The sequence below is a fragment of the Balaenoptera physalus genome, assembly GCF_965194825.1.
Source record: "Balaenoptera physalus genome assembly, chromosome: 17".
NCBI classification, from domain to species: domain Eukaryota; kingdom Metazoa; phylum Chordata; class Mammalia; order Artiodactyla; family Balaenopteridae; genus Balaenoptera; species Balaenoptera physalus.
Window position 1 is genome coordinate 3171814 of NC_138895.1, and position 15594 is coordinate 3187407.

General features: G+C 41.9%; 1 protein-coding gene across 6 annotated transcripts in view; it reads right to left on the reverse strand.

The window, feature by feature from the left end:
- Window positions 1–15594, reverse strand: part of RB1CC1 (RB1 inducible coiled-coil 1) — a 60487-nt gene that overhangs the window by 37918 nt on the left and 6975 nt on the right. For all 6 annotated transcript variants that reach the window (XR_014255426.1, XR_014255427.1, XM_082432980.1 and 3 more), the window contains 3 exons: window positions 3564–3684; window positions 2463–2589; window positions 2124–2294 (listed from right to left, as the gene is read on the reverse strand). Coding sequence is in view for 4 of the 6 variants with exons in the window: in XM_082432980.1 (XP_082289106.1) it covers window positions 2124–2294; window positions 2463–2589; window positions 3564–3634 (369 nt within the window). In the remaining 2 variants the exon portion in view is untranslated. Of the gene's footprint in view, window positions 1–2123; window positions 2295–2462; window positions 2590–3563; window positions 3685–15594 lie in introns of those variants that run through there.

Here is a 15594-nt window from a genome sequence, read left to right on the forward strand (position 1 = left end):
TATATTAAAAGTTCTCCTGGGATTAATATTGTTATATTTAGCCTGTGTTGATAGGCAAATACAGATGTGGCTTGCCTTTTTCATAAATTAAATCTTTTATTATTAATTTCACTTTTTTCTGTTTAATGCTTTTAACAACCACTATCTACTAGTTCCGTGCATAACTTTCTTCTCATACTTTAGCAACCTGTTTTAGCAGTATTTCTTGTGATGGCATAGTTGTTTTGTTTTGATCATACCATAAAATTTCTTTTAATAAGAGAAAAGTTGGCTAATTAATAACCAAATACTAGACTGTATTAATCTATTTTATGTTTAGTATTCACTTTATTATTTCTATTATATCCTATCCAGATTTTTGCTAGTTTAAGGAACTCCATTCCTAGCTCTTCTCTGCTACTATTTATACCCCCTTCTCTTTCCTACTTGACTTAATCCATGCCTGGATGAAACCTTTACAATTCTTTAACTTGTCACCTGGCATCACTAGATACTGCAAAGACTGTTTACTGCTACACTAATCCTCTCTCTCATTTCATCTGTTTGATTTTTAAATCTTTTTATCAAGTTTTATTTGTTCTTTTGATTTCTTACTCTAATCACTTAACAATTATACATCCTATTTGGTTAGCCTATAATTTTTATATCTAATATTACACTTTTCTATTAGCATGTAGTATCTATATTTTTCAATTAAATCAAAACTATTGCTTTTTAAGTGGCATGCAACTGTGTAACCTATCTTTATTTGTTTTATTAATTTATTTATAGACCAATAATCAGAAATCTGAAGGACTCTATTACATAAATTCAGTTTACAGAGTTTGTCTTTTTAAAAATAATTTTGCTTTCTAAAAATCATTTCCAGACTCTTTAATGTTTATTAAGCATATTCCAGAAAGATGGGGTTATTCTCTTTTTACGTTGTATCCTGTGTGAAAAATGGTATAGTTTCACAAATGTATGTACTACATTAAAACAACCTGCTGATATTTCTTTAAAAACGCAAATATTACTACTTAATAGTTTATTTCATTATTTTTATAAAAGGTAAGTACTCTTTTTCAGTTGATTCTAAAAGATAACATTTTTTTTTATGTCTGAAAGCAAAATGTGTCCCACTACTGATAGCTTATAGCCAGTATTACAGTAAAGTACCAGCAAGTCAAAAACAAACACAAAAAAACAAAAACAAAAACAAAACATGAACCAAATGACTGGGAAGCAGTGCATGGGGACTGCAGGCAGCAACACAAGAGGTACGTATTAGGAAGAAACTGGGCGCCCCTCCAGGACCTAAGTATGGATATGAGAGAAAGAGTCGCAATCTTAAGAGTTCTTTAAGCTCTCTGTGCCTATGTCTGCCTACTCAAACACAGGTAGTGCACTGATCAAAGTAATGTCCTGAAGTCATTATCTGCACACCATCATCTAGGAAAGAGTAAACAAACCATATTTAAGACAGTTGTTCTACTCTAAGATCTTGTAACTGTTTGCAAACATAGGATGACTAACAAAGCACACGCCTGAAATTTAAAAACCAGACAAAGTAATCACAAAATATTTTTTCAAAGTTTGTTATTTTTCATGATTTTGGCATGCTTCTTCTATAATTTAGACTACTCTGCTATTTAGATTTGAATGTTTTTTTAAAATTTTTTAATAAATTTATTTATTTTTTATTTATTAATTTTTGGCTGCATTGTGTCTTTGTTGCTGCGCACGGGCTTTCGCTCGTTGTGGTGAGCAGGGGCTACTCTTCGTTGCGTGCGTGGGCTTCTCACTGCGGTGGCTTCTCTTGTTGTGGAGCGTGGGCTCTAGGCACATGGGCTTCAGTAGTTGTGGCGCATGGGCTTAGTTGCCCCGTGGCATGTGGGATCTTCCCGGACCAGGGCTCGAACCCGTGTCCCTGGCGTTGGCAGGCGGATTCTTAACCACTGCGCCACTAGGGAAGTCCGAGATTTGAATGCTTTTAGAAGCAATCAATTTGTTAGATCATTCGCCAATGCCTAGTAAGCTAATAATGGCCACAAAAACATTACCAAGCATGTGAACAAGACATTATTATGTTAAATAATGCCAATTTTTAATTTTAAACTGGTATAAATAAATATTACAATTACCACTGCAAGTTGTGTCCTTGAAGCAACAGTGTGAAAAACTGCAGGCATCATAAGGGACTCTTCAACTTTTATTTCCATGTCATTTTCTGTTGAAAAGGTAGTTTTAGGAATAGCAGGTAGACGTTCAGATAAGATCATTTCCTTGTTAAAAAGAAAAATTGGATTTGTGTCCTATAGAAGTAAAAATGCAAAAAAAAAGAAGTAAAATGTTACAAATACTGAACGTGCACACTGCCCTCCATACACCAACCAGATACACATTCCTCGCGGCCACGAGCCCCGAGCCCCTCCGTGAAGCTGGCGTGCGTGTGCACGGAAGGAAAGGCCCTGGACACCTACCGTCCCGGCGCTGTAGGTGCACACTCTCCGGTCCGCGGCCATGCACTCTCCCCCGTTGACCACCAGCACCTGGTGCTGAACAGCGATCTTGTACTTGCTGTGGACGGCGTGCTTCAGGTCTGCCACACTTTAAAGGGGGCCAAGACAGCAGCTATTTACATTTGCCCCATGACAACTCTCTTCATTATCCAAGTGGCACTACGTAAAAATACCTGACAGATAAATGAACTTCACTCTAAAAATTTCCCCAAAAACAGTAGCAAAAACTACAAGCTTCTTGTTTCTGCAGCTGGATTCCATAATCAACCAGCCAATCATAAATAACCAGAAGGTCAACGGTCACCCGTGTGCCACACCTCAAAGTGAGTCTATGAAATGCAGGCAGCAGAAACATTTAGTTTTGTCATCTTTATATAACGTAGCAAAGGAACATGCTCAAATTAGCAAGAGGTCTGTTAAAATCCTCAGAACAAAGGATGTGTGTTAAAATCTCCACATCCCATTACACGAAACACATGAAGTCTACACCATATGAAAATTGCTTCCTTTTCCTAATCTTTCAAAAAACCATTCCTTTACAGGTCAAATCAGATTTTATACTAGAACTTTCAAAAAAATAATTTCATAATTCCATTAAAAAAATAAGATTAATTCAAAATTTTACTCTATCATTAACAAACAAAACAAACACTATTGACTTTATTCACATAAAATAGTAAAAACAATGACGAAAAACCACAGGACTGGTACGTGCTGGTTTATGTAGCTAGCAATAACCCCCTCAGCAGCGTCCTGTGAAACTCAGAAGAGCAACCAACTATGAAAACTTACTTCTATTCGACTGCTTTGGTTTGAAATCAGTATGTTTACTCTGAAAAATATAGTCACGCAAACAGAACAAAGCACAACTTAACAAATTTATCATTAGCACTTTAGAGGAAGACGACAACTGTATACGTAATATGCTGAGGATGAAAAAGTTAAGACTTGCCATATTGCTACTCTTATTTAATAAAGGGATAGTATTCTCAAAAATCAAATCTTTAACTTTTTACATGTACAACATGCAAAGCTGATGAGAATCAACGAAACCCAGCTCACGTTTGCACTGTAAGCTCAGTGTCAAATGTCAGGGTGGTTCCAGTGTTCACCAGAAATACATACAACTTCATGATGATTTCTCTGGATTCTGTGAGCTTATACCGCACTCTGAGAACGATTACTGAAAGAAACAGACAAGAAAAGTGGTCAATTTACAAATGCAAGTACAAAGACAATTATGCTCACGTAAGACAGAGCACAGTTATACTACATAAGCAACAAAAAAACAGAATAGGTTTTGATGTCTAGAACGGCTAACTGGACAATTCAGTAAACTTGTTGCTTAAAAAACAAAAATGAACAGTAATGAGGCTAATGAGAAGCGTAACTTCTATCATAAAGAAAAATAATCTGTTCTGAGGAAGAAAAGAGGACAGTAGTTAGAACAGTTTGGTGTATATGTCACACTGTTCTCATGGACCACCTTACATTAAGAAGAAAAATTAAAATTAAAAATTTGGTCCAACATCTTCCTAACTCCAAAAGTTCTTCCCCTGCTTCTTCCTTGTAACAGTGAAAAAGTCTTAAGGTTAAACTTACTAACAGCAAATAAGAAGAGCCACCACTTGCAATAGGAGGGACAGAGTCAGTCCCTATTCCTTCCACCAGGTGCCTCTTACTCTTGAGTTCACCTCCACGCTGAGTTAGAAACACTTCACGTAAGAAACTCTGGCCCTAACAGTCCATCACTTTGTGGAACAGCAGGAAGTGCCCAGGTCTGGAAATCAGAATATTTAAAGCAACCCTGCCATCACCTAGTTGTGCAAGTCAAAACCCCATATATAAAATAAAGCTTCCTCATCTATAAGTAAAAGGGACAGATGTCAAGAGCTAGCGTTTTATTTTTAACAATTGGAGGTAAAAATCCCCAATATCAATGTAAGTGATGAAAGATGATGATAAATAAATTTCCAGAAACTAGTAGTTATCTTTCTTTATGCTCTCTCCACATAAGCTTAGAGCAGAATTATGAGGGAAGAAGAAAAAAGCAAATAAGGCTTTAAAATTAATGTTTCCAAAATCGCTATTTTAAATGCATTAGATCAAAACTCCGTTACGAAGGCAGGAACTGTGACTTACCGTCAGGCACTGTGAAAAGGATTTTACCACTTTTCTTAAAAAGCAGATTAAAAGTGGCTTATGTTTGCTTTGCTTGATATTGGCAACTGAATGGCATTACTGGTTAAACTCAGTGAACTGGAAAAGAAAAATTTCTGATTATAGAGAGAAATAATTCAGTGTGACTACAAAAACGGTTAAGTGCTCTTCCTTTTAACATTACCTTCTGAAAGAGTAATCTCTACTCAGCTTCTCTTCCTACCTGCACATTCACTCAACCACAAGCATATGACCTTGACCTACACCACTGCATTAAAAAGACACCAAACAAAAGTCCCCAAAGAACTCCCCAACACTGTCAAAGCGTAGAGCCATTTTTCAGTCCTTAAAATATAACGGGTCCCATTACTTGTATGCTTAACTGTTTCAGTTTCTTCTTTTGTAAGACAGGAATAAAATGGTACCCGTAGCACTGGGCCTCTGAGCCAGCGCCTCCGCTTCCCTAAGTCCCCTTGGACGTGGGTGGAGCCTGTGATCTGTTTTAACCACTGAGATTCGGCCAAGGTGATGGGGTGTCACTTACATGATGACTACTCAGGACTGTGACCTCCCTCTTACCAGCTTCCATGGAACGCGCTGTCATATGGAGAGGCCCACGTGGCAAGAAACCGAAGCCAACAGCCAGCAAGAAGCTGAGGGCATCAGTCCAACAGCCTGCAAGGAACCAGCCGGTTCCTGACAACCACAGCGAGCTCTCGGAAGCAGATCCTTCCTGCTGAGCCTCCGACAAGACCGCACCCGGGCTGAGACCTTCACTGGAGTCTTGTGAGAGACCGTGAAGCACAGGACCCCGCCAAGCCGCGCCCACAAACGTGAAATAATCGGTCTGTGCTGTTTTAAACAGCGAAGATCGTGGTAACTTCTTCCTCAGCGACAGGCGACACAGTACTAACATCACAGGGGCCCCACAGGGCAGTGCTGGGCAGGGGCAAGGCCGCCTCCCAACCCCGTCTTGGGCTCCTCCTCCTCCTCTCCAGCGTTCGGCTGGGACCTCACCGCCTCCCGGGGCTGCAAAGCCCCCACTGCTGACGACCAAACCCAGCCTGAATCACTCCCTGGACCCAAGTTCTCTACACAACCCCTCTCGAATCCGCTCTGCCACCCAAAACTCTCACTGTTCATGTTCGCTTCTCTTTGCTGATGGAACCGACATTCACCCACTCTCTCACGTGCTGTCCTAGATCTTTCGTCTTCCTCACAGATCCATAAACGTCAGTAACGGTCCACGTCTGCTTGGTTCTGATGCGATATCTACGCTACCTACCCCTATTCCTGCGGCTACTGCTTTATCAAGCCCTCACTGGCTCTGGACTTTCTCAACCGGCTCCCCACCTCCTTGACCCCCCCCCCAGCATATACCCTCCCACCGCCCTCAGGGAGGCCGTTCTAAGAGCCTGACCACCTGGCGTTGAGGCGCTTCTGCTCCCCAAAGCCCACCAGGGTCAGGATGACCTTCATGGCAGCGGCCACCGTTTATCAGTGTTTACTATGTCCCAGGCGACTGTTCTAAACGCTTTACTAAATGAAACGCTTTCACCGGATGCTCACAAGAATCCTGCACGGTAGATGCTATCATCGTCCTCACTTTATAGACAAGGAAACTAAGAATTAAGGGCTTCAGTAACGTCACACGTTAATGAGTGAGGACTCAAACCCAGACCGTGCAGTTCCATCTGCTCGAGTCTCCAACCACGACGACGACACCCAGGAAACCAGCAGACGCTGCGTGGCTTCTTCCTCTCCACCCTCAGCCTCCCCAGCTCGTCACTCCCAGATACCACGCTGCCTAACTTCCTGGACAAAACTAGCCCTGTCGAGTCTCTGAGCCTTCGTGAGGGCTGCTCCCCCGCCTAGAGCCTCCTTCCTCTGTCTGCTGTGACCACCCTCCCCCTGCCCCCCCCCCACACAGTCCTTCACAGAGGTAATCACACAGTCCTGCCACTAGCTGTGCTGACTACGTACTCCACGTGCGCGTCTACGCTGCACATATTGCGATGTTTCTTTGCAGAGTTCTCAGCTCTACTGAACGGCAAGCTTCTGTAAAGCAAGGACCCTGTACTCCTGGGAACTAGCTCTAAAATACTTTCTCAATAAAATGAACCATTAATCTTACACCAGTAAAGGAGTAGTCTATATCCTTGTGAAGACTGCTAAGAAGTCACATGCGTGGCACTAACCACAGGTTCTTTATCTCCACCAAGGATAAGTAAGGCTGCATTTCACCCACCACCAACACACTCGCCCCACTACCGATTATGGGCGATGCAACTACCCTACAAATGCAACCCCAGTGGCTCAGCCCAGCTAAACAGATACCTAACTTATACAAAGAGATATGCTCCTGTTACACTACAGAGTAGAACCAAATCTTTTAATGAATGAGGGAAAGTGACGAGGAAGCCAACACACGGAAGTGATGAATAAAGAGCTGATTATCAGGGCATCGCAAGCAGCAGAGCTGGGTCTCTGGGTAGTAGCAATAAGCACGGTCCCCTGCCCACCCCTGTGGGGCTTGTAGTGTGAGAGAAAAACATGTGAAAAATCACTGGAAGTTTAAATGAGAATTTCATACCAGAGCATTATCCAGTGTGTCTTGACTTATCTAAATTACCTGTCCATCACTTAATAATCATCCTTCCACACCATTACAAATACTTCATAAACATCAATATTGATGGCCAAAAAGCATTCCAACCTGTGAATTCACCACAGTCTATTTACTACCTCCAGGTTTTTGTCTTTTAATCTCACAGGTACACATTTTTTCTTATGCTTAGGATTATTCCCATAGAGTAGATTCCTAGAAGTAAAATCGCTGAGTCAAAGCATTCAAAGATTTTAAGGCTGTTAGGCTTGCTTCTCTTACCAATTTATACTCCTCAGGCAACGCACCCAGTCAACAAGGTCACTGTATCCTTGCCATCATCCTATTTTCAAATGCTTGCTAATATTATTTCATTATTTTATATGTAAACCCTGTCTCTGATTATTTGTGAGTTTGACTTTATTCATGCATAGGTTGCCTACTACGTACCATGACTATGTTAGACGTGGGATGTAACAGTAAATAAGACCAGCACAGTCCCAGAACTTCTGTGAACCTCAATTACCAGAAAAAATGGAAGCTCATCTTATCCAGTGAGCTTAAAAATTAAGCAACACGATATATATATAAACATCCAATGCAATGCCTAAGACAAGCACTCGAGAAACGTACTCAGCATATGCAGATTCTGTACGTTCAAGGGCTGAGCATTGAAGATATAAAAACAATGGAAAAAAATGTAACATCTGCCACCAGGAAAAGTAGGCAGAATGACCATAATCGCATTACCGTCTAAGAAGTGTGTAGAGAGTGATAGGGAAACACGAAAGGCACTCAGATTGACAAGAAAAGAGTAGCCAGAGGGTGCATCCCAAGAAAAAGGATGCAGACCTGAGCTGTTATAAGAGACGAAACTAGAAAATAAGCAGAGGATCACATGACTGCAGTCAATGAAGGTTTCATGGATAAAGGGGCGAATTAGATAAAAAATGTCAGTGAATGCACAAACTTTATCTTACAGGTGAAGAGGAGCCATCTTGTTTCACGACAGATTATGCAGCTGAAGTATGTGACTAAAACAGAAGTATAATAACACTGGTGGCGGAGATGATTCATTCTTTCACTCACTCATTCATTCATTCATCCAAATCCAACCAACGCCTACGAACTTATGTGCCAGGACTGGGAATTCTGTGAACAGAACAGATATGGTCTTTGCCCTGATGTAGTCCACAGTCTTGAGGGAGAAAAAGGCATCAAGCAAGAAGAAAGCAAACATGATGTAAGTTGTGATGATTACAATGAACGAAGAGTGGGCAGGAAAGAGGACCTACTTTAGGTTGGGGTGATGGCAGCAGGCCTCTGTGTGGGTCCATTTAGACAGGGTCGCAGTGGGTGAGAGGAAGCCTGTCCTGGGAAGGTGGGGAAAGCACCACAGGAAGACACAGCATTTCTCTGAGACTAAACATAAAGTCTATAATAATCACTATATTATTCTAAGTTTTCTTTTTTTGTTTCCTTTTCAACATTATTTATCTTTTTTGTTTTGATATAGTTTCACACATAAGAAAAAAGCTAACGAAAATAGTACAAAAAACTCCCTTCTGCCCTTTGCCCAGATTCACCCACTGTGCTCCACTGTTTCACCCTTTGCACCAGTTCCTGCTACGTGCACGGTTTTCTTTCCTTCTTCCTCTCTCTCTTTAGATACATACAAATATTAGATACATTTTTTCTGAACTAAGAGAGTAATCTGAAGACAGAACAGAATGTCTCTTTACCCATAAATATTTCAGAGTGTGTATTTCCTAACAGCAAGGATTTGCTTGTACATAATCAAAGTACATTTATCACATCACTGATCACTACTGTTTATCTAATCCACAGTCAATATTCAAATTACTGCCCCAATAATATTCTTTAAAGTTTTTTTCTCCCAACACAAGATCCAACTCAGGACCATATGCGGCATTTAGCTGTAAAATCTATTTAATCTCCTTCAATCTGGAACACTCCATCTTTCCTTTTCCTTTTCACGACCTCACTCTCAGTCAATCAGGAGCATCAGAGATTAGCGACGACCTCAGTGTCGCCGCCCTCCTCCACAACACCTGCAGCAAATGAGAGAAACTGACAAGCTGCAGCAGCTCCTGTGTCCTTCAAACAAACACCAGTCTTCTCTGGGCGCTCACCCAAAGCCGCAGCTCAACCTGTGACCCACAGTCGTTCACAACGCCGACAAAAACCTGAACAAAACTTATCTGAGACTGAGTCGGTCTGCACACCTGATGAGCAATGTAGCCAATTTCAAGGATAGTTTTGACGTCAGTGGCTCCGGAACTCAGCAGAACTCCACTCCACTGTATCGGCACACTTGACCCCATCACTGTGCATTCAGCTCATTTCAACAGCTCCGAAGCCCACCCGCCCTGATAGGATGTCCCATGTTTTCATCCCCTGACTATGGTTTGCAGCCATCAAACCGGCAGCGTGAACCAGAGCCCCCGTCCGAATCTTCCCTCCGCATTCTCACCGTCAGCCCGCACCAAGGGCCTCCCCTGAACAGTGTGCAGAAAACCCAGCTGGTGAGGTCAGTCATCGCTTCCGGGGTCCAAGCACGGAGGGTCTGCGTGCAAACGTCAGGCTGCTGGCTGCCAGGACCACAAATGCTGTCTATTCCCCTGTCCTGAGGAGACGGCACGTGAAATAATCACCGCTAGCACTTACGGAGCGATGCACCGCATGCCGGTCATTACGCTCAGCGTTCCTTCACTCACTTCTCACAACGTGTGAGATATCTACAGTATTACTGCCCCCCTCTGCAAATGAACAAAAAGACTCAGAGGTTCCTCAACTTGCCGAAGGCAGAAACTTAGTAAATAAACGTTCCAGGGCCTTGAACCCAGGTCAACGAATAACATTCATTCAATAAAACTTCACCTGAGGCTCTAGTACATCCTAGGCATTTTCTTGGCTTTGGGAATAAAGAGAAAACAATATGATAAAATTGCCTTCTCTCATAAAGCCTACATCCTAGTGGGCAACATGAAAATTTTATATCTAAACACAAACTCCATGATATCTACTTTCAGAAAGAATAGCAAAAGAAGAAGAAGAAAAAAAAAAAAAAAGCACATTATTTTTAAGTAAAAGCAATTCCAACATGTACGCTCGCTCTTTTCTGTTTTATTCCTTCAACTGTGCGTACAGCTGGGAAACACGGCATCAGTCCCGATCCCCAGAGGAAATGGGGAATAAAGACGTGTGTCTGGCCTCCAGGAGCAGCCAGAGACTAAAGGCCAGCCACGGGACGCTAGGTGATGAAGCCCCAGTTACAACTCTGCCCAACGACTCGGGTAAGCCGCAGGGCGCCATACTCTGTGCTGCGGCAGAGGGGGCAGCACGGAGCCTCCCTCGACCCCGTGGAGGGCACCACCAGAGCTCAGCACCTGGAGCCCTTCCAGACTCCCCTCCGCACGGATCTGCCTCTGTCTGCTTTTCATCTTAATGTGCATCCTTTCACTATAAAAGAACTGTAATCATAAGCACAGCACGTTCCTGAACTCTGTGAGCTTGGGGAACGCCTGACTTTGCAGTCAGCTGGTCCGAAGTGAGGGTGGTCCTGGGCGCCACCAAACCTGTGGCTGGTGTCCCAAGTGAGAGCGGTCTTGTGAGGACCACTCCAGCTAAGCCCAGGTTCGACTAAACCAATGCACAGCGCTTCCCTGCTGGCGCAGTGGTTAAGAATCCGCCTGCCGATGCAGGGGACACGGGTTCCAGCCCTGGTCCGGGAACATCCCACATGCCGCGGAGCCGCTAAGCCCGTGCACCACAACTACTGAGCCTGCGTGCCACAACTACTGAGCCCACGCGCCTAGAGCCCGCGAGCCACAACTACTGAAGCCCACACACCTAGAGCCCATGCTCCGCAACAAGAGAAGCCACCGCAGTGAGAAGCCCGTGCACCACAAGGAAGAGCAGCCCCCGCTCGCCGCAACTAGAGAAAGCCCACGCACAGCAGTGAAGACCCAGCGAAGCCAAAAATAAATAAATTAATTAATTAACTAAAAAAAAAAGAATTACGATTCCTCTTTTTGGATGATAATAGCATTTTGGTTATAAAATATTAGTTGTAAAAAACAATTAGTTCTAAAAAAATTCATGTGTAAAATGACAGTTGAGATGTTCTAAAATAGTCTAGCAAAAACAAATGAAAGAAGGAAGGAAGAGAGGGAGGGAGGAGAGAGTTTAGCTAGACAGGGGGATAAATAAGATCAGCAAAATACTGGTAATTACTAAAGCACACAAGACATTCAGCATTCATATATTATAGGTGGGAATCTACTATAAATAATTATGACCTTCCTGAAAAGCAACCGGTGTTCCTGGGATAGGTAAGTAAAACTTTAATAAACACACACCTCTCCCATCTCAAAAGCAGAGATAATACCTACCTTGCAGAGCTATCGGGGGCATATCTGTTCTTCAAATTTTACAAGATCAAAGTAGTGAGACAAGGGGAAGTGAGGGGGGGAAACATGCATGAAGCAAGATTGGCCATGTGGTAACTACTGAACAAAATGACACATATGCCTGTGCGAGGGTTACACGCACACCAGAAATTATGAACCTGATCTCCCACCGTTCATGCTGGACAAAAACTTAATTCCCCCCACACATTTTGGTCATCCTTTCTCACGCTGATGGATACAAGTCACTGAAACACTTTTGGAGCAGCCTTTCACTGTGGTAAGACAGAGCTAAGAAATTTTCTTTTCCATAATTTCTCCAAGGCAGTCTTCATCCCACTTTCAAGTAAGTCTGGACCCAGCGTCTCCTATCAGCTCTCAGCATATCATATTTGCAGCCAATCCATGAAAATGAGCAAAATATACAAATAATGCCTGTACAGAGGGACTCTGTGGCCACTGTGTCCACGGCAAGGCAAAAACATTATGCTTCACTGCCTAGAAGCAACAGTAACAACCGCCAGTGCAACGAAAATCATAACTTCCTACAAGTAAGCATGAACATACAGGAACATACAAACCAGACTTCCATTGTGCACCAACACCTGATCGATGTACAGTATAAAGGTCAATCCAGGCTTTCTTATTCTCAAACTACAGACAAGAAAAATGAAATTACTTCTGAGTTAAGAGTTCCCCAAACCTGTCACTGCCCTGAGAGGAAAGACGCCCTGGACGACACCCCCAGTGCCGACCTGCTCGAGGGAGGTTCTATGCGGTAAGTTTTGTGTACATGGAAACAGACAAAACTGAGTCTCTGTCCTGAAGTGTGTACCATCTTGCGGGGGTAACAAGATGTAACTAACAATTCAAAGAGCCAGATGTGAAATAAACAGTAAACGAGAAAGATGTCCCGTGACTCTCACGCAAGCACTCTGTCCCAGTCCAAGCCAAGGCGTATCACAGAGACCCCTGCTTTTCCACCACCTGCATTTCCTCATAAAGCTGCCTGATCTCAAGTTCTCTCTCCTTTACCTTAGCTCCTCTAAGACTAAAGTCCTTTAAAACAATCTATTTCTATCTTGAGCTGTTACTTCAACCTTGTATTACTAATTTTTAGGTGGTCATGTCACTGCTTCACAGCAAGGTAAGTTTGTTTGGTAGAGGAAAGGTTTTATTTCTACATTTAATTTTATTTTTTTTTCATAATCTGCAGACTGGACACAATAAAAAGGAAATGGAAATAGGAATCTGTATGTGAGCGAAATAAAAGCTCTGGTCAGATTCTAACTGAAAAGTATGGGTTATAAAGTTAAATGTTCTAAAAAGGGTAACAGACTGAACAAAATATATTTATTCATGCTAATGTTTTAAATTATTTTAAAAGAAATGTCGTAAGACCTATATAAAGACCAATCTTGTTTAATCTAAATCAAAGTTATAAAATTTTACTGAGTTACATCTTCTCCAGCCAATCCATGAGCCACATGGCTTCACTGTCAAGTAAACAGAGTTAAAAACACAAAAAACCTCAACGTCCTCATCAGTGCACATCCATCTAAATTTCCATTTCCTAACCTGTCAAGTAGGGATATTAGCAATACCTGCCTCATACCGCTTTTGTGGAAAACAAGTAAAATAATCCCCGCAAAAGAGCATATTCAGCACACTGCCAACTCCACAGTAAATACTCCAAAGTGCTGCCCAGGGACAGGAAATATCTTGTGACATAACACAAAGTACTCAAGATTATCTGTTGAGTGAATAGGTCCTCACTAACAAAAACTCCACTACTAGCCGTAAGTAAATGACAAAGCAGAGTTCAAATAGTAACTGAGAGAGATCACATCCAAGTAGCTAATTTTTGGTAGTTTCTTTAGCAGCCAACATATTCCTAGGTTCCTTAATAAAAAACCAAAACAGTAATAATCACCTCTACCTTAAACATATCCTCCTCTTTATAACTACCCCTCCTACCCACCTCTTCGGTTTTACCAGTGGTGATCAGTTTGGTTTAACATGTCTTATGTGAAGAAGTACTCCCTGGCGCAGACCTAACAGCCCGAAGTCTGTGCGCCCCTCTGTCCACTTTACTCCCAGGAAGCGATCTAACTCAGCGCTACTACTGCACACCTGGGCCAACAGCCTAGCTCAGCTCCTTCTACCTGCAGCGGTCATGTCAAAGCCATCTTGGAGAACATCACCAATTATGCAATCTTAGGTCTCATTTTAATGTCACTGTACTTCTCCCCAAACTAAAAATGCTTGATAACATCTACTCAGTCATCTAAATTCCTTGGACTAACACTCCAGCATCGCATTTCTACAGCTCGCTACATAAAGCTGCACGCCGTTTACGCTGACCTCCTGAACAGGGAGGAATAAGCTTCACCTTTCGTGCCCTTGCTCCTATCATTTCATTGCCTCCATTTTGTAAGCAAAGAGGTCACAGACATCCTTCCTTACATGCAATTAATTATAAAGTACCAACACAGAAGCCAACTGCTGCTGAAGGAATTAGAAACTAACTTTATGTGCCTCATATAAAATATAAGCTTAGTTCATAATGCAGCATTACTTTCCACCAGTCAAGATTTTCTAAAATTTGGCATGTTCATTTTTTATATAAACTTTTTCTTAATTTCTACAAAATGAAATCATACTCAATATTACACAAGTTAACACAACGCAATTCTAAATTAAAACCAAAGGGTCAGGGGCTTCCCTGGTGGCACAGTGGGTAAGAATCCGCCTGCCAATGCAGGGAACATGGGTTCAATCCCTGGTCCGGGAAGATCCCACATGCCGTGGAGCAACTAAGCCCGTGCACCACAACTACTGAGCCTGCGGGTTATAGCCCGCAAGCCACAACTACCGAACCCACGTGCCACAACTACTGAGCCCACGTGCCACAACTACTGAAGCCCGCACGCCTACAGCCCGGGCTCCGCAACAAGAGAAGCCACCGCAGTGAGAAGCCCGCACACTGCAACGAAGAGTAGCCCCCGCTCACCACAACTAGAGAAAGCCTGCACGCAGCAATGAAGACGCAATGCAGCCAAAAATAAAAATAAATAAATTTTTTTAAAAAAGAAAGAAAATAAGCCCATATTAAAAAAAAATCAAATGATTAGTAACTCAACCACTAACACAAAATTTTCTTAAAATTATGTGGCCCTTTGCATAAACACTGTCTTTAGTTTCTATCGGTTGAGAATATAACTTACCAGCCTGCTGTACATATATTGAGACACTGTAGAAAAGAACATTGATCAAAACACATCAGACATACTATAACAGCAATTAAAACTAGGATTCTGGCCCATTAATAGATAACACATGGAACAGAAGAGATTCAAACATATCTTTAAACACATACACACAGACACACAATAGGAAAAATCCAAACTGAGAGGAAGTAAAAACTGTTCAAAGTATTATACTAAATGGCTATCCACAGCATGCAGAAAAACAAAGTCTATTTAAATACCATTTTTACACTTCAGATTACTATCCATTAATGATTAACGAATAAAACTGCTGACAAGGTAACACTGAGCACACTGGCACAGCTCTGACAAGAATATAAATTGGTGTAACTTTTAAGGAGATTTAATCTGGTGATATGCACCAAAATTTAAAATGTGCAAAGCAGAAATTCCACTTCTTGAAAGGTATCGGAAGCAGATACCCAGGCAAGTGTACAAAGGTATATATTCAATGATTTCCATTACACTGTTATTAACAATTAAACATCAGAACAATGACTATCACAGGTGCCAGTCAAATAAATTACAGTGCAACTATATAATGTGACATTACTCAGACATTTAAAAATGTTCATTAGATCTAGACCCATCGATTAGTGATATATCTATCATTTCATTACAGAAAGCAA